The sequence below is a fragment of the Littorina saxatilis genome, linkage group LG2 (genome assembly GCF_037325665.1).
Source record: "Littorina saxatilis isolate snail1 linkage group LG2, US_GU_Lsax_2.0, whole genome shotgun sequence".
NCBI classification, from domain to species: Eukaryota; Metazoa; Mollusca; class Gastropoda; order Littorinimorpha; family Littorinidae; genus Littorina; species Littorina saxatilis.
Window position 1 is genome coordinate 89,025,775 of NC_090246.1, and position 25,422 is coordinate 89,051,196.

At 38.6% G+C, this 25,422-nt stretch overlaps 3 protein-coding genes across 3 annotated transcripts in view; 1 reads left to right on the plus strand and 2 right to left on the minus strand.

The window, feature by feature from the left end:
- Window positions 1–7,004, minus strand: part of LOC138954705 (uncharacterized) — a 29,900-nt gene extending 22,896 nt beyond the window's left edge. Inside the window, exons 1-8 of the mRNA XM_070326486.1 lie at window positions 6,813–7,004; window positions 6,390–6,472; window positions 5,793–5,875; window positions 4,572–4,621; window positions 3,986–4,041; window positions 2,821–2,946; window positions 679–881; window positions 59–232 (exon numbers count right to left, since the gene is read on the minus strand). Coding sequence (XP_070182587.1) covers window positions 59–232; window positions 679–881; window positions 2,821–2,946; window positions 3,986–4,041; window positions 4,572–4,621; window positions 5,793–5,875; window positions 6,390–6,411 — 714 coding nt within the window. The 5' untranslated portion in view covers window positions 6,412–6,472; window positions 6,813–7,004. The remainder of the gene's footprint in view (window positions 1–58; window positions 233–678; window positions 882–2,820; window positions 2,947–3,985; window positions 4,042–4,571; window positions 4,622–5,792; window positions 5,876–6,389; window positions 6,473–6,812) is intronic.
- Window positions 7,005–9,155: 2,151 nt separating this feature from the next.
- Window positions 9,156–12,884, minus strand: LOC138960080 (large ribosomal subunit protein uL16-like). The gene is made up of 5 exons (XM_070331810.1): window positions 12,752–12,884; window positions 11,467–11,525; window positions 10,884–11,130; window positions 10,275–10,437; window positions 9,156–9,389 (listed from the first exon to the last, which is right to left on the minus strand). The coding sequence occupies exons 1-5, from the start codon at window positions 12,772–12,774 to the stop codon at window positions 9,225–9,227; spliced, it is 657 nt and encodes a 218-aa protein (XP_070187911.1). The 5' UTR covers window positions 12,775–12,884; the 3' UTR covers window positions 9,156–9,224.
- A 115-nt stretch (window positions 12,885–12,999) lies between these two features.
- LOC138960078 (sorting nexin-29-like) overlaps window positions 13,000–25,422 on the plus strand; it is a 60,151-nt gene continuing 47,728 nt past the window's right edge. The window contains exons 1-10 of the mRNA XM_070331808.1: window positions 13,000–13,137; window positions 14,820–14,884; window positions 17,079–17,131; window positions 17,692–17,772; window positions 18,390–18,466; window positions 20,946–21,120; window positions 21,545–21,615; window positions 22,586–22,744; window positions 23,183–23,359; window positions 23,991–24,213. Of these exons, the coding sequence (XP_070187909.1) occupies window positions 13,131–13,137; window positions 14,820–14,884; window positions 17,079–17,131; window positions 17,692–17,772; window positions 18,390–18,466; window positions 20,946–21,120; window positions 21,545–21,615; window positions 22,586–22,744; window positions 23,183–23,359; window positions 23,991–24,213 (1,088 nt within the window). The 5' untranslated portion in view covers window positions 13,000–13,130. The remainder of the gene's footprint in view (window positions 13,138–14,819; window positions 14,885–17,078; window positions 17,132–17,691; window positions 17,773–18,389; window positions 18,467–20,945; window positions 21,121–21,544; window positions 21,616–22,585; window positions 22,745–23,182; window positions 23,360–23,990; window positions 24,214–25,422) is intronic.

Consider the following 25,422-nt stretch of genomic DNA (forward strand, 5'->3'; position numbering starts at 1 on the left):
TCACAACTGTCACCCTCTTCACCAGCGAAAAACAGAAATATAAGACCCAGAAACCAACCTGCAGAAAATAGACCGGTGGGATGGCGTTGTCGTCTTTCTGGTACCAAGTCTCTACCAGAGAGATATCAGGCAGGTCGAGAGACCTGGCCTCCGCTAGCAAAGTCTCAAAGTCCGTGATGGGGAGCTCTACCACTAGGGGGCGATGCATGCCATAGCGATGTCCCAAAATGCCCTGGACAACACAAGAAATACAGTCTGTTATTTGAAAAATTGAAGAAGAGGTTAAAAGAGAATTGTTTTTGGGATTGTTCTTTCTCAATAATAGAAAATAAAAATAGAAAATAATTACTCTGAGTGAATATGAAAAAAAAAGATGTCATGTGTTTTTGTTTATAGTCTCGCTGGGAATGACACTGTGTGTGTGTGCATGTGGGTGTCTGTGTGCGTGCGTGTGTGTGCCTGCATGTGTGTTTGTCTGTGCGTGCATGTATGTGTGTCTGTATGTGTACATGCCCTTTTCACTGTGTAAAATGCTAAACATTTATTCAATTTAATGGGGTCCTGATTTGGCCTACATGGTCCGCTGGACCCAAAAAGCAACAGCTATCAAATCAAATTCAATTTAATTTTCTAGCTCAATTTAGATTTCATTTCGAAATACCCACCCAAGCAACTTACCACAAAATTTGGTCCCAGTGATACGTCCTGGCAGTTCTTGATCTCCTGCAAACAAACTTTGGTTCCAGAGTGATCATTTTCAGTCTCAGAAGTCAGTCCCCATCGCAGGTCGACTACCTGGAAATTCAGCTCCACTTCCGCACAACGCTGCCTCAACTCTGGGTACACCTCTCTGGCCAGCATGTTGCGTTCAGCTCGCATATCTGGGCAACACAAACACTCACATGCACTTTGTCATCTAAGGTCTTTACTATAAATTGAAATTTCTACATTTGCCAGAAACTGTTTTTGCTTAAAGTGTTTGCTTATTCAATGTGGATACTATCAAATCTGATAAACAAAGGGAAGTAAGCACTGTAAATGCATACCACATGTGTAATAGAGTAAGTGAGAGTTATGCGGAACCAGTCAACTGGCACCTGAGAGAATAACAAGCATTGTCATCATTTTCACGAGTTTTCATTCACAAGCACCTGGGAAATAAATCTCATGTTCCCCAGGCAATAAATTGAGGTGGTGAATGGGTTTGAGCTTTCAGGTGAAACGTGGATTGTCAAAGTAAAAGCCAATCAGGCTGATTGTTTGATGTGTGGAACCATCGCGGCTTTGGATTTGTGTTTCCGAGGACAACGATTGTAAGCATTCACTCTCAAAGACCCAATCAAGGTTGATAATTACCGCGGCGACTCATGGTCAATTTGCAACTTATCTCTGTAATCGCAAAATCCACAACAAAAAGTCATAAACACTTAAAAAGAAAAGAAATATGTTCAACACTTACTGAACTCAAACGTATGATTGCAGCTCTGTACATTTTCAGACTGGAAGAAAAGCGTCAACAAGCTAAGTTTGACGTCACATACAAGGTTGACGTTTTATCTCGAGCTACTGTGACAACACTTTGTGGCCCGGAGTTGGATTCTAGAAATTCGTCTCCCTGTGAGTTATTGTGCATTTTGTTGCACAACCAAAATGATGACAAAAACGATGTTTGGTGGCTTGTCGTCAGACCAGCATAGTTGTTGTTGGTCCTCGGGGAGCATATCGCCTTTTGTCTCATATTTATCAACCGCGGCCTTCGGCCTTGGTCGATAAAGAGGAAACAAAAGACGATATGGTCCCCTTGGACCAACAAAAAAGCTGGTCTGTCAACAAGCCACCAAACATCTTATATTGTAATGAACAAGCAACATTCATCTCGCATAAATACATTGATTTTCGAGTCGGTCCAATCCTTTATTGCTGAATCTGGTCGACTAACTTGAAGGATTAGCCCACGTACTGGTATTGTGTATGTTTGTGTGCAGGAGAACGTAAACCCGCCTCTCAGTGTTGTTGCATCAATTACATATAACATAAGTAATAATTATCATTGGGTTTTTGTTTTTGTGTTGCTGTTGTCGGTTTTTTTGTTTTTTTTTTTCTTCTTTTTTCTTCCATACATTCGTAACGAATTATGCTGCCCTCTCCATGAAAATGTACATTTATCTGAACTTACTTATTGCATGTCTCAGCATCGATGTTCTCGTCCCACGCGCTTCATTCCTAGTCTCACCATTTTTTTTTTTTTTTTCTCTGTAGATCCTCCTGTTTTGATTAAGTTTCCCATACCCCCCTCCTACATTTTGTTCTTCTGGTTAATAATTGTGTTGTCCACCATCATGAAAACTTGTGTAACTTAGTATTGTTATGGTCACGTCAAATAAGCATTTGCTTGAGTCTAGCTGCATTTTTGTCAATTGTTTCATGTCATGTAATACGTATTTTGAATAGAATTGTGTTTAAACCAACAAGCGATTTTCATCCTCATAATATCATTGTAGTGGATACAGTGGAACCCCCCTTATAAGACCCCCCAATTTAAGACTCCCTCCTTTTTAAGACCCTCTTTTCTCAGATGTTCTGTTCATAACCTCTGTAAATTTACCTCGATTTTAAGACTCCCTCCTTTTTAAGACCTGATTTGCTCAGATTTTTGAAGGTCTTTAAACTGTACAATGATTTGAAATTTCTACATTTGGCAGAAGCTTCTTGTTTTGCTTATTCAACGTGGATACTGTACTATCATTCTCAGTATATTGAGCACATTTACTATTCTTAATGAACTCAAGCAAACTGCTGTTTCGCCTGTTTATGACTCACCAGAGAAAGTGGATGAGAGGAAGATACGAACGATGGAGCGCGGTAGATGAGGGAGGTCACTGAGGTCACCAGCCAACATCAAGTCGTACTTCTTCTCTATTTCCTTGTCATAGCCAGTCTTGGAGGCTGCAACAAAACAAGGGTGCCGTCAGTGAAAAACACTTCTTTGATTGAAACGCAAAAGACATACTCAAACTGCGTATCTGCACAAGGTGAAAGCGTGAAAATCTGTCTCCCTGTTTTCGTGGGATTCAAATTTTTTAAGAGAGTTAACTTTTCTTACCTACAAAAACGAAGAAAACAAATACAACTTTTGACCAGACAGAGTTAAAAAAACGAACCAAAAAAAGTTATTTTCATCTCCAATATCTTACACACAAATTACATGTATAAGAACCATTTGTGAACTGAAGTATCTTCATTAAAATTACTCTCATACTGAATCAGACGTTTTCATCTCATTTAAATTAATCTGTTTAATACTGAATCAGCCTTTTTTTTTTATGTCATAACAATTACTCTCTTTAATTCATATAATCAGTCAATTTTCTCTCATTTGAAACAAATTAAAATGGCCACACACCACAAACAGTCCATTACTCTATTTCATACTTCTTCTTCTTCTTCTGCGTTCGTGGGCTGAAACTCCCACGTACACTCGTGTTTTTGCACGAGTGGAAACTTACGTGAATGACAGTTTTTATCCCGCCATTTAGGCAGCCATACGCCGCTTTCGGAGGAAACATGCAGGATATTTTCATGTTTCTATAACCCACCGAACTCTGACATGGATTACAGGATCTTTTCCGTGCGCACTTGGTCTTGTGCTTGCCTGTACACACGAAGGGGGATAAGCCACTAGCGGGTCTGCACATAACTTGACCTGGGAGATGGGAAAAATCTCCACACTTAACCCACCAGGCGGCCGTGGCCAGGATTCGAACCCTCGACCTTCTGATTAAGAGGCCAACGTCTTACCACCCCGCCACAGCGCCCGTCTCTCTTTCATACAAAATCAGACAATTTTATTTTCTTAAAATTACTCTCTTTAATACAGAATCAGACAAGTTTATCTCATTAAAAAGTAAAAAACAGAATCAGTTTCCCCATATCTTCAGAGTACAGAGCGCATTCTACTTAGAATGCGCATATATTTGTCACTCACTGATTTTTACTGGTTTTGTTATATTTGATCCTGCAGTTGAACTATCAACAGGCAACCTGCAAAACATTAAAAAAATCACAAACAAATTAATAAAAGTAGATGATTGAAATGACAGGCAATGCATAAACAAATGACATTTATCGGAATGCATGTAGTAGAAAAAAAAAATGTCAGGCTTTAAAAGACACTGCAAGTGCGGTAAAATTTACATTCAAGCAAAAACTAAAGCTATGTTATTGGTTTGCTCTGTGCATTTATACCATCAAAACACACACACACACACACACACACACACTTTCTCTCTCTCTCTCACCACACTTTCTTTTTCTCGCACACAAACTAACTCACTCACTCCCCCCCACCCCACCCCTCTCTCTCTCTCTCTCTCTCTCTCATATCTCTCTCTCTCTCTCTCTCTCTCATGTCTAGGTGATTGTTTTGTTTTGTTTTATCTTTTGTTATGTGTTTTTGCTTTTTTATGCTATGCTTTACTTTTATGATATTTTTAGAGTTCTGTACTTGATGTAAGGATCGCCATGTTGTAAGAAAAGGACCCGTCATCATCATCTCTCATTTGAATGCTTACTTGGATTTGGTTTGCCTGTTTTTTCCTGAGTTCCTTGCTTCAGCAACGGTCTGTAAAACATAAGACATTTTCATATACACATGTATTCGCAGCAGCTGTTTGAGCATACAACAAAAATGTTGATAAAACAATTCATTGAATTTTTATCTGTACCTTGGAAGAATGCGAACACATGTCACAAAAGTAAAAACTTACATGCAGACACATTATGTCTGGTTTTATACACTTAAATCTAACATGTTTGCAGTGGTAAAGGAAAGGGCAGAAGACAATTCACAATCAAACTGTCCCTTAAAGCCCCAGTCCGTCTCAAATGGTTTACAGAACGATTTAAATCTTCTCATGAAAAAAGCAGTTCTAACCTTATCGAATACACTTGCAATAGCATTTAATAGCATTAAATGACACATTTGAATGGCTATTTAGCTTGCGTAAACCACACACCTGTTTTCGTGGTTTATCTAACTCCTGAGCCATCGTGAACCCGTGTGATCCACTTTCCTTTTTTTTCACAATTAAGTAGTCAGTTTGTGATTTCAATGCGACTCGCTGTATCTGCAATAGAACGTTATTGTGTACCTCTGAATCTAAATAACAACCAACGGCTGCGAGTCACACGAACTGAGCGGTGGCGGTTGACCGTTCAAAGAAACTGGCGACATGCAGAACATTCGTCTGCTACGAGAACCACGTTTTGCGGGACACACTTCCGGGCTATATTTTTTTAAACTTTCAAAACTTCGAGTTGTACTGATCTTGTCTTGATGAAAAAATAATTCTTTTATGATTTAAGAATGTTTGTGTAACAAGCTGTCAATTTATTATTTAGATTTGAAAAGTTAGGTCTAGCGCCAAAACGCATCTGATGGCCACGCAAAAATAAATTCTTTGAAAATTGCTTGCTCTTTACGTAGGGTACCTAGGATGTTCTCAAGCGCTGAGCATTTAAACGAAAGGGTGTTTGTACTGTGTGTAAAAGCCTGATAGTGTCTGTGATGGTTTACGGGAGGCTGACTGTGCCTTTAACTCACACCTGCACATATTTACCAACATGCACTGGTGCTTGCACTAATGTAGCATGCACAAACTGTCAAAGACACAGATGCACGCACACTCACATTAGCTACAATTAAAAAGTACTTTGTTCATCCCCCCATTGTATTTTTTGTTGTATTAACGGCTCATTTCATTTTCCTTCATTTCATTTACTTCATTATTTACCTTGTTGTTATTGGCACCAAAAGATGAAACCCTCTTTTGTAGTGGGCGAACTTCCATTGAAGAAAGTTGAACTGTGGGAACTGCTGGAAAAATACAGATTCAACATGCTAATAATATCAGGCCAAGAAAAAATATTCAATGTTACCAATTCTCTAACCCACCCTTTTTTTTCCTCCGGTCCCTAGAACATTTCTTTACCCTTCAAAAAAAAAAAAAAATTAAATGACAAAAATACATTCGTGCAGGACATTTATTTCTTCTCTGACATTCAGGGGACACAGCTTGCATGATTTCCTTGTCATCAAAAACAGACATTTCATTTTTGGGAGCCTTATAACCTGCAGTCGAGGTATGCAGCATAAGTTAATGTTTTCTTTTTCTTTTTTCTGTCTGGTTTGCGTTTTTAACGTTTTATCACAGAAAACAAATTTGATCAATCTACAAATCCTACTTTTTGAATGACAGGCCATGCATTTTTTTTTTTATCATGCATACACACACACACACACACACACACTCAGTATATAAGTATTTCTTTGGTAACAAATGATCTTATCTCTGTGCATTCACCCTGCATGTATATAGATATATATTTACCTTGTTTCCCCTGTTTCGACATTTTTCTTGTGGTTGGTTGAAATATTGTTGATTCAGTTCCTCTCTTGTTGCTTAAACTCTGTCTGAAAAGTCAACACAATGGTGCAAATGTTATAAAGAATACAACCAGGAAGATAAAAAAATCTCTCACATGTAAAGACACCAACAACTTTTACTGCTTACATGTAAACACACTAACACACAATCAATAAGTGCAACTGTGAAATAATGTCCATCCTTAAAAAATAAGACGATTAACTAGATAGAATTATTATCTTCAAGTCAGAAAGCATACTGTCGGTGCCAACTTCTGTTTCAATATATGCATGGATTTGTTCTGCCTTAGCGACGTGTTTGCAAGTACGATTGACAAAACAGCAGACAGCTCGCGGTCCACATAAAATCAACTTAATTATAGCTTACCTTTCAGCAACCGAATAGCGTTCGTTGTCATGGATACCCCATTCTTTGCCTGATAAGTATCACATGTTTATGTCGTGCTCCTACAGATAATTATGAAAATCGACAACGCAAAAGCAAAGGCCAGAGCGACTTAATGCACTGCATCAAGGCGCTGACGGCTGTGGAATTATGCGCAACTAAACTCAATGCACATTCAATATTGGTGTTGTGAAGGCACACAAACAGTTTCGCAAAGGGGAGTCACTCAGTCTCAGACAGCAAGTGCGCGAAAGTGAAGCTAAAGGGACATAACTGTTACACGTCTAGTGCTGGTAGTTTTATGTAGTTGTGTCCCTTGAATGTGAAAGTAAATAATAATAATGAGCTTATATAGCGCGAACCACAGTGAACTGTGCTCTGCGCGCTTTACATATTAACTATGAATAAAACCCATACTATTTAAACATCAAATACATATAAATGGAATGAATTCGCCAAACTTTCGGTTTTTTGTCATGATTCTGCTCGTCTGCCAACACCTTCCTTGCATTGTGGATAATCTTTGACATAACACATTACATTTTTTTTTTAGTTTGGTGCCGCGTGTGTATGTGTGTGATTTGTTTTTTGTAAAGGGTTTGATTGTTCCAGAGGATTCGCACTGCAACTGCAAGGGGAAGAGAGGTCGGTGAAGAAAACTATATGGATTTTTAAGTCCCAAGGAGCTGACGTTATTAGAATATATGAAAGACTTTTCCGGTATGGGGGTAGGAAGTAGTAAATGTACGGACAAACATGCCTCGTCTTATTTGTATGATTTACACTTGTATTGCTTGCCAATTTTGTGATCTATCCTCCAACTGTTAAATGATTGCAAAATGATGAAAACATTTTTGTGTCCCTGACTTTCTGCAACTCCCATCAGTCGACAGCAGAAAGTAGGCTCAGGATGTAATATTCGCATATAAAGATGAGTATGGAATGGCATGTCCTTTATCTCTAGTCATTAATTTAAATTCCTGCCTCATAATAACGATTCAGAAGTAGAATCAAATCTTTAGACCTAGGCGAGTGTAATTGAATGAATCTTGTCTCAATGCCTCTAGTGTGACAATATACCGTCACTGTAATTCGTAGACCTCGTATCTCAATTTTTGACGTTTTGGAATTAAAACTTGGCTCCCTTATTTTTTTGCCCCTGTTCCCAACTGCTTTCGGACTGAGCAAAAGTTCTTAAGAAAACTTACTGTATCTCTTTTTGTTTCAATCGAGCGCCAACAAGAGTTTTTTGAGCCACACGTTACTTTACTTTATTTGGTGTTTAACGTCGTTTTCAACCGTTCCAGGTTATATCGCGACGGGGAAAGGGGGGAGATGGGATAGAGCCACTTGTTAATTGTTTCTTGTTCACAAAAGCACTAATAAAAAAATTGCTCTTGGGGCTTGCAACGTACTACAATGTATGACCTTACTGGGAGAATGCAAGTTTCCAGTACAAAGGACTAACATTTCTTACATACTGCTTGACTAAAATCTTTACAAACATTGACTATATTCTATACAAGAAACACTAACAAGGGTAAAAGGAGAAACAGAATCCGTTAGTCGCCTCGTACCACATGCTGGGGAGCATCGGGTAAATTCTTCCCCCTTACCCACGGGGGGTTGAGCCACACTTGGGCGGGAACTGTATATGTCATAACATTGAACATTCTTGGTGGCTGCCATTGTATTTTGAGGTAGCAAATATTTTTACATGTTTCTGCATTGAAAACAAAACTACATGTAATGCAAAACTACATCATAGAAGTGGCCACTGAAGGTTAGGCGACGCAGAAAAACTTGAATCCTTACCAATTCGGGGTAACTCCTTTGAATAAAGCTCCTTTCTCAATATTTTCTCAATTATATCGAACATCGATTCATTAAACCCGACATCAACACACATTTAGAACGCTATCGCACTGTTTGGAGGTAAATAACAAGTCATGATTTGAAGTTATATTTGATGCGGTTATTTTACAAGCTTTTTGTTTTTCTCAGCACAGAATTTGAGATCTATAGGAAGGTTTTGAATTACAGCGACGATATTCTGAAACGCATGCATCCATTGAGTGTTTATATTATCCCGCACGACAGAAGGAATACACATGCCAGAATTAGATCAATAGAAGTTTTGACTTTTGAGAGGGTCGTCCTCAAATAGACTGACAAAAAGACACTTGCACGATTTGTTTCTCCTGCTGGTTGCAGAAAAATAATCAGCAAGCTCATTTTTACTGTAGTTCAGCTTCGCAAAGTAGATGATCCTTACACACACACAAGCACACACTTTTCCAATCCACAAATACAAAGTCTCAAAGCTTCTTTGTACACCTGTGTTTATTGCAAGAAACACAGACACTTATTTCTTCAACTGTTCTTTTGAGGTGCTCAATGACGAGCCGCAACCTGGCGCTGTTTCCATGCCAACAGAGGGCCCTTGCAGGGTTTGTACTGACAGTTAACGCCGTCGGGGACCAAGATGCCTTCAGCACGCAAGCGCTCGTAGTCCTCACGAGGCCACTTGGAGAAGCCCCACTTCTTTGAAACCACGATCTGAAACAGGTGGCAAGTCGTCGAATACTTGATACAGAACAAGAATAGGGACAGAGAGCGAGAAAGAAAAAAAAAGATACACGCACAAAACACTGTACTATGCTTTTACAAAGAAGACAAAACAGCTTGACTAGACATCCCTTGGTCTTCATCAGGTGAAACAAATGACAAGACAAACAAGAAACAAGAACACTGAGGCATGATTAACCATTCAGTCAACCGAATGCACTGAAACACGCCTGGTTCTCTCTTACCTTCCTCATTAAACAAGAGGGTAGAGCGAGACTGAGACACACACACAGACTGAGAAAAAGAGAAGGTGGAAGATAAATTGAAGAGAAAAACAACATTTGGAGGCTGAAGTTTTATCACGCTTGCTAAAGCACATCGCAAGGTCATGTGATAATCTCTCGCCTTTCAATGTTATCTGCCTGTTCCAGACTCAATATGACGTTGACGTTCTCTTATTGATCAGGGGGCTGAACAAAGCTTTGTAGTCAAATGTGTGAAGAATAACTGCCATTCAACGAATATTTTCATTTTAAGCATATGTTTTTAACATCAAACACAATATATATCTATATACTTTTGGAATCAGAAAAGGAACAGACGAATGTTAATGTTATGAGTCTTGTTTAAAAACAGAAAAGGAAAGAAAAAATGTCTTCCAAGACCATGTGAAGTTACTTGTGGACAAACTTCACACACACACACTGGGGGAAAATTGTGGACTTCTTCACATCAGATCCAGACGGCACATAAGTAGGCACATATAAGTAAAACAGTCTTGAGTTGTACCGACAGTGACCCTGACCACAACAAGAACGAGGAAAGGTTGTTGCAATGGGGTTTCTAGTGCATGAAAACAATGTATCAGCATCTCACCTTCTGGCGACCAGGGTACTTGAACTTGGCACGACGCAGAGCCTCAATGATGGAGGCCTCGTGCTGCTCACGGGCACGCACAGACATGATGGGCTGTCCGATGCGCACACGCGCCACTGTGCCCTGGGGCTTGCCGAACGCTCCTCTCATACCAGTCTGGAGCCTGAAAACAACCACAAAATCCGAGCGCATGTAAGACGTGACAATGGACAAGTTAATCAGTCCTTGCTGCTCATCATAAAATGTTTAAAATCTAAATAATTTCTCCCCTTCCAGTATTGTTGTAAGCAAACTATTCCATTACTTTTGTTGCTCTTCTTTGTCACAGAAATCACTTCCTCAGGGTTAATTTGGGGCTGTGCCCCATATTTCACCTAGATAAATTCTGCATCATCCACTTTCAATCCAACGAGTATATTTCACACCAAGCCTGGTATATTCCAATCTGCCCTGTTAAAGACAAAAAGTCTATCGTTCTATTTAAAAAAGAAAATCCTTTTCTGTATCAGTTTTTCACAAATAAGCAGACATGCCTAAAAATACACCTGTACAACAGCCCCAACCCAGCAAAAACACCACACTCTTGCAGGTTATGTTACAGCAACTCACCTATCAGCTCCAGCGCACGACAACATTTTATTGATGCGGTTGACGTGGAAGGGGTGACAGCGAACGCGTAGGTGGAAAGCGTCCTTGCCGCAGTGTTTCACGAGGTACTTGTTGGCGCAGATACGCCCAGCCTCCAGGGCCTCTGACGATAGCTGCTCGAGCTCATCAGAGATCAGGTGAATGCAGAGAGGGAAATCGTCCACACGGGCCCTCTTGCGTCCCAAGTCAAAGATACGGATCTTTGCATCTGGAACAAATCACCATTTGTACAGATCATTCAAGTCCAATTTTAATCATTTATGTGTGGAACGACCGAGCTCCCAGATGCTGTTTACTTATCTTTGCAGGCTTTGCAACTCATTTCGTGGTGGAGGGTCACATTTGATAATTAATTTTACAGTAAATGTCAAGATTTCATGTACTCATTTTCATTCAATTCAATGATTGTTATAAATATAATACCATTACCACTACCAGCACATCAGTCCAGTGTCTCTGTATGGTCAAAATTATCATAGCTGACCCCAAAATGACTGTCCATCTAACAGGATAGATAAATACCACTAGCTCAAAAGACACATACCTGGTACACCACGGCAAAACCGTGACTTGGGATACGGCTTGTTTTTACAGTATCTGTAGCTGCAAAGAGAAAAACAATCCTCTTAGTCTTAGTATTTTATAACATGACGTCAAACCACAGGCGGAAGGTATCGTTCACTGGACCACTACTTCCATAGAAAGACTACAAGGTATGTCACTCAGCTTCGAGTCGTCTGGTTCTTGGAGTCGCTTCCTGCGGACAATTTTTTTTGTTCAAGACGGTTTGCCTCTTCCTACAGTCTGTGTGAGGTCAAATAAATACAGTTGAATGATTGTTTTAACTGTATGTACCTTTAATTTTCAGCTGCCGTCCCCTGCAGGTTGTTTTTAACCATCATTTGGACGAATGTTCGTATGCGAACCGCTACCCCATAGTTTGTAAGAAATCATGCATCCCGCACCGAATATGCATACCAGTGCTCATTGGTCTAAAACATATGTAAATATTGCAGCAAAGGGAAGCTACCCACGTGAGTTTCATTTTAGGTTTTAGGCGAAGAGCCGTTTGCGGAATAAATCGAATATCCGGTTATTAACCAATGATCGCATCGGACTACTATCTCCTCTGACATACGACGATCATCATTCGCACGGGATCTAAGTGGTATGCCGTTGACAGACACGTTTGGTCGCACAAAATACGGTTTAAAAACATGCAGCGGACAGGCAGCTAAATATAAAAGGTACAGATAGAGAACATTCATTTATCACGGCATTTGTAAAGTTACAAAGATTCTCAACATTGGCAATTATTTTTTGCATAATTTTTTCCTGAAGTTAGTGGAGCACGACTTGAAGCTGCGTGACAAACCTTGTAGTCTTTCTATGGAAGTAGTGGTCCAGTGAACGATACCTTCCGTCTGTGGTCAAACTCAAAGTTCCTTTCAGTTTCATTTGCAATTTTGCTAAATAAGTTGCAACTACAGATATCAAACAAACTCAGAATGAATCAATCTATAAATATATCATGTCATAACGGAGAATTTTTTTTCTCTGCCTTATTGTCGTTGCCTTGTACTTGCAGTTGTAGAAGTACAGCACTTCAATAGAACTTAGGAACTGTAAACCACTTATCAGCATGACAATGCAGAACTCTCCTGTCCTCAGTCAATCACTCAATGTCTTTAAGTTGGCCTCAAATTCCTATCACACAGTTGGTCAGGAAGAAAATTAAAGAAAACTTGTGTATATATGTCAGTCTTTTAAAGTAAAGTCAAATCAAACAAAATAACATTAAACAGTCAGAAAGGTTCCTTGCCACATACCATCTTGCTGGTCGACGTCCCATGATGAACTGCAGAACAAAAAATATGGCAGGTATTAGGGCAAGATTGACAAATCTAGAAAATTATAACAATAAGGTATAATAAAGAAATAAGAATTACACTTATAAGCTTCAAACGAGTTCGATGTAAAAGGATTTCTTCAAGCAAATGAACACATTGTATTCGCCATTACCGTCTCCGCGAGGGGAAAGAACTCTCGTAGGCCGGAAGTGGAAGTACTAATCATGTGACTAAGAAGGTGGACTTCCCTCACCTCACTTTCACTTGGAATGGAACGATGTAAACAAATAACAATGTTTATGTATTAGGACAAGATCAAAACACAAACAGCTGATGTGGCCACATCTTAAAGGCAACAATGAATGGTAAGTCACCGAATGTTTTGTTTTCAAGCTTTTATTTTTGCCATAAAATTATTTGAGAAAGAAACCGCAGGTATGATAGCTGCAGTGACCAGTGTTATACTGAGTGTAGCACTAGCAGAACTCGTTCAACTACAAAGTAGTCATCCAATCCTCTCTGTGATAAGATTACCCGGAGATTGACTTACTACATCAGAGAGAGAGATTGATGGAAGAGAACAGAAAGGTTGTGTAGTAGGTTTGTCATCAAGGAAAACAATAGAGGAACAACATTGATCTTCTATTGAAAAGTAATAAAATGATGAGGAAAAAAATAAGAAAAATCGTAGTTAGAGTTACTAGGGATACAGTATTTGAAACATTAAATTAATTAGTTAATAGCTTAACGTTGGTCCAGAAAATCCTCAATGTTTATTTGCATGTCAAAGGTGCTCTGCGTTTGTACTTGTTTAAAACGTGAGGAAACAGAACATTGTTTCATTTTTCACATACCTGTCGGTGTCAAATAAACTTTTATAAAGTGAAATGTTCATAATCTTTTTCCACCTTCCCTAGGTTGTGCTTTTGGGGTTATTGTTTTGATTTTTTGCTTTCGCCTGTATTATTACTTATGAGTACTTCAAGTTGAGTTAATCTTTTCACGAAGTGTAATATATATATAATTTATATATAACTCATATATAACTCTAAGTCTGCCTTGCACTTAAAGGCACAGTAAGCCTCCCGTAAACCATCACAAATATTGTCAGGCTTTTACACACAGTACGATCACCCTTTCATTTAAACACTCACCGCTTGAGAACATCCTAGGTGCCCTCCGTAAAGTACTAAAGAGCGAGCAATTTTCAAAGAATTTATTTTTGCGTGGTTTATCTTACCCCTGAGCCATTGTGAACCTGTGTGATCCAGTTTCCCTTTTTCACAATGCAGTCGTCAGTTAGTCATTTGAATGCGACTCGCTGTGAGCTTATCTGCAATAGCACGTTATTATGTACCTCTGACTATGCACGAAACAAACGGCTGTGGTTCACAAGAACTCTCACGATGGCTTTTGACTGTTCAGAGGAACTGGCGATAGGCATAAACCGTCGTCTGCTACAAGAACCACGACCTTGCGTGACCCTGCTTCTGGGCGTTTCTTTTTTCAAACTTTCAAAACTTCGAATTGTACTGATCTTGTCTTGATGAAAAAAGAATTCTTTTATGATTTAAGAATGTTTGTGTAACAAGCTGTCAATTTATTATTTAGATTTTAAAAGTTAGGTCTAGCGCCAAAACGCACCATGGTCCTATTGTCTCTGAGACAATCCGCATAACTAATTCTTTGAAAATTGCTCGCTCTTTACGTAGGGCACCTAGGATGTTCCCATTTGGTGAGCGTTTAAATGGAAGGGTGTTTGTACTGTGTGTAAAAGCCTGACCGTATCTGTGATGGTTTACGGGAGGCGCACTGTGCCTTTAAGTTAACTATGGGTTTGTAAAGCCCTTACAAATTTTGTTCACGAAGTTACAACTTTCCTTTTTGGTGTTTGAATGTTGATGCTAATTTATGTATGCGTCTAACGCCTGTTAATCATTTCTTTTCTCGATGAACGGCAGGATTTTAGGAGAGAGAGTCAGAGAGAGAGAGAGAGAAAAACTGAGCATGGTAAATTGTGACACTGCTTGTTTATGTTGATTACCAGGAGAGGACACAAGGCAGAATGAGAGGCAGAGTCTGCTGACAAGGCTTCTTGATGCTGTGAAACAGGTAAACATCTTTAGCTTGTGAAAATGAAAGTAAAAACAATATTTTCAGTTGGGTTATTTTTATTGTGTTTAGTCATGCAGACATCAAGTGATCAACTGATATTAGTGATATAATTGGTTAGTACAAGGTAAAGCTTACATAGTGTGTGCATATGTATGAAAGACACCACCCAGGATACCCAAGAATCATTACTCATGACCAACGGGAGAGAAAAAAATCAAGATAATAAATTAGCGTTCGGCTCGACATAGTGATCAATCTTTGGATATTTATAAAGATTGTAAAGGCTGGTGTATCACCTGTGTGAAAATGAACAGAATAACAAACGTCTGAGTAAAAAGTTATTACAACACATGCGGGCAACTCCCAAAAGGAGCCCCCTGTCAGATGACATTTTTAAAATATCCACACATACTTTTTTTGTGAGAAAATACCAATAAAGCTGCTTTCATTGTTATCTGAAATGTTTGAATGTAATGATATCAAAGATTTGTAGCAAATACTTTTGTATTACTATTTTTTATTGAATTTCAAACATAAATTTACCCCCAATTTTTGCTGGGTTTTTTCCACTTTTTTTATGTGATCAGAAAAGCTTACATTTGATAATGAAATACTTGTTTTCTTTTTATTTTAAGTAATGTAACATGTTAAATAAAGTTGCTTCTACGTTCTGGAACACTTTTTTGTTTAAAAAATACATGTTAAAATGATTAGATTAACACTTGAAAATGTACAGTTTCACGTCACACTCAGTCACTGTCCATTTTCTTCTTTGTCCAAAGTAATCAAAATCAGGCAGCCCAGAATGAGGCCTTAAAACTACTCCTCATAACAGGGGGTAGGATGGCAGTCAATGGACACAATGATTTCATGATTAAAAAAATAATAAAATTGGGGGGGTCGCAAAATTTACATCACAAATGTCACAAGAAACAGCACTGCTGTTACTATATATTACTTTCGTTTTCTAATGGCGAGAACGACATTTACATCAACCGCATAGTAGTTTATGCCGAAAAACGACTTCCCGGAAGACAAGCGAAATGGCGACAAGGCGTTGATTAAGTTCAGTGTAGTGATCGTGTCACATCAAAATAACATGTCACAAGAAAGAACGCATTTTTGTAAATCCATTACTTTTATCTAATTAACTGCTTCTTTTGATCTAAAAATGTTTCTGATCAAGAAGTTACACAAAACGAAAGCACACGACTGTGTGTAATAATGGCTGTGGATAATTTCAGATGTTTCTCGTTACAAGTGACAACACGTGACACTATTTTTTTCAACAAAGGGGTTTATGATTAGAATTTTTTTTTTTCTTATTAAGCTTCTTCACATTGCTTAATTTGGTGCTGCTTCCACTCCCCATGTTTGTGAATAAAGGATTTGTGTTACTTTAACTGTTTCTTGTGACGTGTGACTTAAATGCATTGGTTTGTCACAAAAAACAGAGGTTTAGCCAATTTTGATATCAAAGTTCACTCAAACCTTTGTATCTTTTGCAGACAAATATGTTAATTTGAACAAAATGGGATATTAAAAAGTTTGATCAGAAAGAAATTGTTATTTTTTGTGGAATGCATTGTGGCATAAGTGAAAAACTGTTTCTAGTGAAGTGACACATACATGATGACAATTTTCAAGGAACATGATCTGTGAGCACTTTGTTTGGCCATGAATAAAAAGAGTCCATCAAATGCTTATATAAAAAATGTTTTTTAATCTTGGTTTTTAATTAAAATGAACTATATTCTAGCACTGAAAATGTTGTGCATCACGAGAAACAGTTTTACAAGCAACTCATCAAACACTAAATCATTTAAGTTTATTTTAACATAACAAAAATACAAAAGACATATTGAGAAACCCAAAATGAAAATTCATTGTCCTCTTGGGCACCTTTTGGGAGTTGCTCATGTACAAAATATTGTGATAGTCCTATATATATATACAGATGAAAAGGAGCTATGTGCATAATTCTTTAACTTGGTTTTATGACTTAATCAGGTTAATGTTCACAATATTAGTTTTTTATTACCATGCTTTTTAGTTTTGTTCATTGGTTGTTGTTTTTGTTTTTGTTTTTGTTCTTGAATTACTGCGGTGTATCCTTGATTTGATTTGTGTACACTAATGCCCAGTATCAGTGTCTGGCTGTCTCATTCTCACCTAATTATTTTTGTGTCAGTGTCAAGTTCGCTTTGGAGGTCGTTCCGAGCTTGCCACTGATTCAGATAGCAGGTAAGAATGTCAAGTGTAACGCTGATAGTGATAGAATGATTACGTCTTGTATTTGTGACGGTCACATACTGACTTAGTAATGTGACTTACTCATGTATACATATGATTATCTTTTTAGAGCACTGTTTGTAATCTCTAGTTCTTTGATTATTTGTCTTATCATATGTCTTCTTCTTTTTTTTTTCTCTTTTTTTTCACCTTGTATTTATAATCTTGGCAGAAATGCAAATGAGATTTGTTATCACATTCTTAACAGATCATGGTGCAGAAATACATGTGACCCAATGTCAAAACATGTTTTCACCAATTCTTGGGCTCTGGTTGTCTTTGTTGAGTTATTACTGCTATAAATCAAGGAGTCTGTAACAACAACAAAATTTAAAAATGGTGTGCTGTTTGTAGAATGAATGGTCATTTTGGAACTGTCTAGTTTTGATGGAAAGGTAGAGAGATATATGTGCTCAGTTCAACTTCTGGGAAATCAAGAAGTTTTAATGTTTGCCATCAGTTTTGGGGTTCTTTTTGTATTAGTTTTTTTACCTTCATTTTTGTTGGTCCAGGGTATCATGTCTGTGTGCTACGTTTGAAGCGGCCTTGCAACATGGGATGAAGAAAAACAACAAAGCTCTCTCTGCTCTCAGGTACCTCCACTGCACCAGACACTTTGACTTAGTTTTATTGGTTAGTATGCCTTCAGTAGGCTTCACATCCTGAGGGGAAAAATCACTCACTAAAAATGAACATTTCTGGTGGTTAATTATCAGCACTTACTTCTTTTCTTAACCCTTACACTGGGGTAAATCTGTAACACATGTTACATAGCCACTGGTGAATTAACAGAGAGAAAAATAAAGAAAAACGGTCATATAGGTTTTCGCATCCATGGGAGGTAATCGGAACCGACCAAACAGACTGAGCCAGTAGCGCGACATATGTCGTGACAACCAGGTGACAGTATACTTAAAGTAGCGCGACATATCCAGCCTAAGGGTTAAGAAGACTGTACTTCTTTTCTTTTGAAGACTGTAACTAGCATCAAAATGATTTATTATCAGCACTTACTTCTTTTCTTTCGAAGAATGTTTAACTAGCATCAAAAATAATACACACACACACAAACAGAGCAAATGAGTGCTGCTGATCTGAATGGATACTGTTGCTAGGGAGAAGACTTCATTCAACTAAGCATAGGAACAGAACAAGCCTTATATGAATAGATTGTAATAATTGTGCCTTGATTGTAGTTTCATGTTTGCAGACACATGACAGAGAGAGCTGGACTGGGGAAAATGTCCGACTTCTTCTCTGAAGTGAAACACATGGACACCGAGCCAGGTAACTTTTGTCTTTAATAGTAATAATACTGACAATGCGTTCATTTATTTACCAGGTTTCATATGTCACAATCGTTTGTGTGTGATGTATGTGAAAGGGGGGGGGGGGGGATGTCTGTGTGCTTTTAAGGGGGGGGGGGGGGCTTTTGTGATAAAAGTAGCATTCAAACCTTGCTTCTTCAGATTTTCTGTTTTTAACGTCTGTAAATTTACATCCATTTTAAGATTCCCTCCTTTTTACATTTAGTCAAGTTTTGACTAAATGTTTTAACGTAGATGGGGAATCGAAACGAGGGTCGAGGTGTATGAGCGTCTGTGTGTATGTGTAGAGTGATTCAGAGAAAACTACTGGACCGATCTTCATGAAACTTTACATGAGAATTCCTAAGTATGATATCCCCGGACGTTTTTTCTTTTTTTGGATAAATGTATTTGATGACATATCCGACTTATTGTGAAAGTTGAGGCCGCACTGTCACGCCCTCATTTTTCAATTAAATGGATTGCACTTTTGGTCAAGCAATCTTTGACAAAGGCCGGACTTTGGTATTGCATTTCAGCTTGGAGGCTTCAAAGTTAATTAATGAGTTTGGTCATTAAAAATCTAAAAATTGTTATTAAAATTATTTTTTTAATAAAACGATTCAAAAACAATTTCATTTTATTCTTCATCATTATCTGATTCCAAATACATATAAGCTTAAATATGTCATATTTGTATTAAAACCCAGCTCTGAAAATTGAATATAATGAAAATTATGATTGAAATTAAATTTCTGGAATCGATTTAAAAACAATTTCATCTTATTCCTTGTCGGTTCCTGATTCAAAAAACATATAGATGTGATATATTTGAATTAAAAACAAGCTCAGAAAGTGAAAAAGAACAGAGATACAGAAAAGCGTGCTATTCTGCTCAGCGCAACCACTACCGAGCTATTCTGGCTAGTCAATTTCACTACCTTTGCCACGAGCGGTGGACTGACAATGCTACGAGTATACGGTCTCGGTGAAAAAAAATGCAGTGCGTTCAGTTTCATTCTGTGAGTACGGCAGCTTGACTAAATGTTGTATTTTCGCCTTACGCGACTTGTTAATACATGATTTTCCCAGACTTTTGGAGGTCATAAAAAGGTGTTTCCACTGTACCCATACCGCTGTCAGCTATAATTATTATTATTATTATTGTGATCATTTTTATGCGCCTAATCTAGATATAGCCCTAGGCGCTTACATATTAATTTCTGCCGTTTGAAATGGAATTTTTTACAGACAGACAGACAAACAGACATTTTTTACACACAATATATAACGCATTCACATCGGCCAGTAAAGCTTAGTAGCCTATTAGGCGAGCATTCACCTTTCACGGCCTTTATTCCAAGTCAAACGGGTATTTGGTGGACATTTTTATCTATGCCTATACAATTTTGCCAGGAAAGACCCTTTTTTCAATCGTGGGATCTTTAACGTGCACACCCCATTGTAGTGTACACGAAGGGACCTCGGTTTTTAGTCTCATCCGAAAGACTAGCACTTGAACCCACCACCTAGGTTAGGAAAGGGGGGAGAAAATTGCGGCCTGACCCAGGGTCGAACACGCAACCTCTCGCTTCCGAGCGCAAGTGCGTTACCACTCGGCCACCCATCCTTCAATCCTCACATCTTATCACACACTTTCCCACATTACCCACAAATTACCATTGATTACTTCGCCGGCATTGTGCATGCGGCTGCGAGATTCCTCGACGATTTTGAGAAAAGTTCATTATTTGTATCATAAGTGTTTGTCTGTCTGTGTGCTTAAAAGATCACTCAGGTTGACATACTGTAAATGCATTGTTTTGTTTTGTCAATGACGTTCCGATAAGGCCAAAAAAAAAAAGGTCTGTTTACGGTAACATAGGGTGAAAAAATAGGGTCGGTAGGTAGGTCGGCTTTTTTGTGTATTTTTTATTTTTTTTCCTTTTTTTTTTTTTTTTTTTTTTTCTCCCCTCTCTATAATGTTTCACAGTTAATTTCTTTTCATCAATCCCTGTTTTTGCCCAACATAACTATAAACAGTACTTTGAGCTTACCTCCCTTCTGTCGTCTGCTGTTTGAGCGCAAACAGCTCTATTTTGGATGCGGTTTTTTTTTGTGTTTTTTTTTCAGACGATCCAAAAAAAAGATTAGGGTCGGGCCTAAAAACCAGGGTCGATCGGGTTACCGTAAACAGACCTATTTTTTTTTTTGGCCTAACCTACAATTCTTGTTTTTTTCTGAATTTGGGTACTCTTGTCTTCTTCTTCTTCTTCTTCTTCGTTCATGGGCTGAAATTCCCATGTTCACTCATGTTTTGAACAAGTGGATTTTTACGTATACAACGGTTTTTACCCTGCCATTCAGGCAGCATACGCTGATTTCGGGGGAGAATTTGGGAACGTTAGCAGTCTATATGTTTTTTAATCACATTGCCCACGGTGTTGTCTTGTTTTCAGCATTCTGGCAGTACGTGAAGGAACACCTGACAAAGCATGAGGTGCAGCGCTTCAACACCCTCAAACTGATCACCACAGACATGGGGCGCGGCAGAGCGTGGTTACGGGCGTGCCTCAACGAGCACTCACTGGAGCGATACATGCACATGTTGATTGAAAAAGAAGATATAGTCAGGTAAATAAACAAGCTTCTTCTTCTTCTTCAGCGTTCGATGATGGTTGTGTCTAAATCGGTTGCTCCGTGAGGTACACAATGTGGGCAAAATAAACAAGCATCTTTGGTGCCCATTTTTGTAGAATTTGTATCAGTTACTTTAGAGTTGTTTTTACATTGTCCCGTCGTTGCTATTGTTTTGTTATGGAACTGTAGATCAGCTTGTCAGGATATGAATGATGCGGTTGGGGGGGTAGGCATTTTTGTGTGTGTTACATGTGTTACTTGTCTATCCACCGTTTGGTCAAGTTGCTTGTAAATGTTTTGTTTTTTTCATTAAACTAACCATTTTTTTACATTTTTGATTGGATTACTTTACCTGTCAGAATGAATTTGGATTCTGTTACACAGCAGCGCCGCCTAATATGTATCTTTTGTGTTACAGGCATTATTATCATGACTGGGCATTTATGTGTGACCAAGAGCGCAACAGCATGCTGCCAACAATGTCTGCAGGTCAGTCAAGCAGAACAATGACAGATGTTGCTATACCTTTGTGTTAGCTAGAGACCCCAAATACTAATTACTATGCAAAACAAAAACAACATTATCATGCCGCTGTATTAAAGTTCATAGATGTGAATTTATGACTTCGAGCTTGGTTTTTGTCATTGCTAAAGCTCTGGATCTATATGATAAGAATAGCATGTGATAAAGATGTATGATTTTTACAATACAGTAACCAAATTCAAAACGCCTGCATAATTGTGTGGCACAACTGATAATTATAAGTCTAAGCTACTGTTTGACAGTGTACGTACTGATTGTAAGTAATGAAGATTTGTTAAGAAATCATTATCAGATTTACAAACAACACATTTGAGTTCAAAACAACAACAGTGGTGGTACCCCCTTTAAAAAAAAAAGTGGAGAAAATCGGGTCTTAAGATAGAGCGAGTATTGAAATTGGGGTAAATTTACAAAGGCTATGAATGAACAAGAGGCGAAGCCTTCAAGGCTCACGTAAGAAATCGACAAACAGTAACACAAACTCAATCACTCCGTCACACATACACACACACACAGTAAGCATAGGTGACACTGTGCAAGAAAGCGAGACACTAGATCTAGATCTGTCTGTCTGCATGTAGCCTACTTACAGGGACACGACTGCCAACTAGTCTCGGCCCGCTCAAAATAACAATGACCGAGACTTTCAGTAATTCCTTCGCGTGACGTCTAACCCTCTTACGTCATAATGTGACGTCTTCAAATGACGAAATGTTAAAGTTTCTACCACAGACATACACACGCACAAACAAACACACACACACACGCACAAACGCACAGACAGACAAAGTTACGATCGCATAGGCTACACTTACGTGAGCCAAAAATGTGAGAAAACAGGGTCTTACAAGGGAGGGGGTCTTAAATTGGAGGGTCTTAAAAGGGGGGTTCCATTGTATACAACATCTTTTTTCAGGTTTGGGTTCCATCCTGTTTGCTATCACGATCGACCGGCCAGAGCTGAACAAGGGGTACCAGAACACAGTGCACGTGGGCAATGGAGGGGAGGTAATCATCGCCGGCACCACAGACGATGAACCACGAGCGATTATTGCTGGGGATGCGTCACCCGTTGGTTAGTATCATTTGCTTAGACCTTTGTCAGGGCAGTTAATTTTTTTTTTAAATCTGCATGTTCTGACAACAGCAAAATGTGCATGAAAAAAGAAGTAAGGAAAAATCTGTTAGCAGGCACAGCAACCAACCAACCCACCATTCACCGAACCAACAAATAGACCATGCTAATCAAACTGTGTGTGTGCGTGCATGTGTGTGTGTGTCTTTACAAGTTGATAATATTGTATAGAGGATCCCAAAGAATGAACAACAGGTTTGCACATTTCCTTCTTGCTCTAAAAATATTTCCCCTTCATCACCACTCTGCCACAGGCCCTGAACCAAGTCAGATTTTCTTGGTGCTGGGAGTGTAGTACTGTCTGAATGAACAACAATGTTTAACCAGTTCACATGTGTATTCTCACCATTAATTCGGATACTGTTTTCTTGTTTTCAGTGAAAAAGAAGGAGAAGAAAAAGAAGAAGAAAATGGCAAACGTAGTGAGTTTTGATGATGACGACAGCTCAGAGACCAAATCCTGTCGCCATAGCAGCGTCACAAGTGCCAGCAGCAGTAACACCACAGACGACAAGAGTTCCAGCACGGCTTCACATCACACTGACACTGCTACAGGTTAGTGTATGTGTGTTTGTTTGTTTGTTTTTGTGTGTTTGCTTTTGTGTATTTGTTTTGTTTTTCTTGCTTTTGTTTGTTGGTTGGTTTTTAGTTGTTTGGTGAATTTATCATGGGACTTTTTTTTTGGGGGGAGGGGGGGGGGGGATGAGGGATGCATTTGTATCGATGTGTGATTGAGCAGTGAGTAGTTTATATTCAGTTAATAGTTTGGATATAAAGTTTTAAGGCATGTCTTGCACAGATTAACTCCTTTTTTTTAGAATGATAAACAATACCAATACATGCACAGCCTGGCTGTGATCTCATCACTAATTTTCTACTGCTGATATGTTGAAGTCACCAAGACAAACTTCGTTCTTCAAATCTTTGTCACTTCTTCTGGACTAATGCAGAAGAATTGATAGATTTATTTTTTTTACTCTACTCTTTACGTTATGACGTCTTTTTGAACTTTGCTTGACTTTTGGCATTGTGCTATATATGTGCACCTTATGCTTCAAAATAAGCATTCATGTTCTTTGTTTTATTTACTTCCCATGTACTAACACATTTAATCGGATATCAGTAACGAAAGCTAGTTTTGATACATCTGCCACACAAATAACCTTGCTGTCATTATATCAAACAGAAAGCCCAGTGTTTGAAAGAAGAGAAGGACCTGATGTCGCAGAGTTGCTGCAGAGGAGGTCACATGGTTCGGACAGTTCCGGCGACAGAGTGCGCTCAGTGCTTCAGGCTCAGTCAAGCGTGACCAGCGCAACGTCAGTGTTTTCCGCCACGTCTGCTGATTTTGTGTCAACCATTTCCAAGTCCAGCACAGGATCTCTCGCTTCTTTTGATGGAGATATAGCGTATGTACTGATCTCTTTCTCTGTGTGTGTGTGTGTGTGTGTGTGTGTGTGTGTGTGTGTGTGTGTGTGTGTGTGTGTGTGTGTGTGTGTGTGTGTGTGTGTGTGTGTGTTTTTGCATGTTAAAAATGTTCAATCTTTTATTAAAAAAAATGATAATAGTTATGGTATGTTGTTAATTCTCACTGTGAAATGTGCTTGTATCATCGATGATCTGCTCTCTTCAGAATGCTGTCTTAACAATTTCATGAACACTTTTTTTCACAACTAACAGTTTATGCCAGTTGTTGTTAGTTGGTCATTGATGTTAGTTGGTCATTGACACATAAAGACTTGAAATTATTCCTTAAATGTGTATTGGAATTGGTCAAATGGCATGTTAAATTTGTCTGAGTCATGATAAAGACTTGAAATTATTCTTGAATCTGGTTTGGAATTGGTCAAGTGACATGTTCAGTTCTTAGTCATAAATAATTTTGATTACATTTTTTCCTTAGTTCTGAGTGATAAATAATTTTGATTCCGTGCATTTTGTGTGTCAGGAACTGTATCCTGACTCTGGTGGGAAGTACAGGGTTACATGCTGTGCCGAGTGATAAATAACTTTGATTCTCTGCTTTTTGTGTGTCAGAAACTCTATCCTAACTCTGGTTGGAAGGACAGGGTTACATGCTGTGCCGAGTGATAAATAACTTCGATTCTGTGCTTTTTGTGTACCAGGGATTCTATCCTAACACCGGTGGGAAGGATAGGGTTACATGATGTTCCGAGTGATAAATAACTTTGATTCTGTGCTTTTTGTGTGTCAGGAACTCTATCCTAACTCTGGTGGGAAGGATAGGGTTACATGATGTTCCGAGTGATAAATGATTTAGATTCTGTGCATTTTGTGTGTCAGGAACTCGATCCTAACTCCGGTGGGAAGGATAGGGTTACATGATGTTCCGAGTGATAAATAACTTTGATTCTGTGCTTTTTGTGTGTCAGGAACTCTATTCTAACTCTGGTGGGAAGGATAGGGTTACATGATGTTCCGAGTGATAAATGATTTAGATTCTGTGCATTTTGTGTGTCAGGAACTCGATCCTAACTCCGGTGGGAAGGACAGGGTTACATGATGTTCCGAGTGATAAATGATTTAGATTCTGTGCATTTTGTGTGTCAGGAACTCGATCCTAACACCGGTGGGAAGGATAGGGTTACATGATGTTC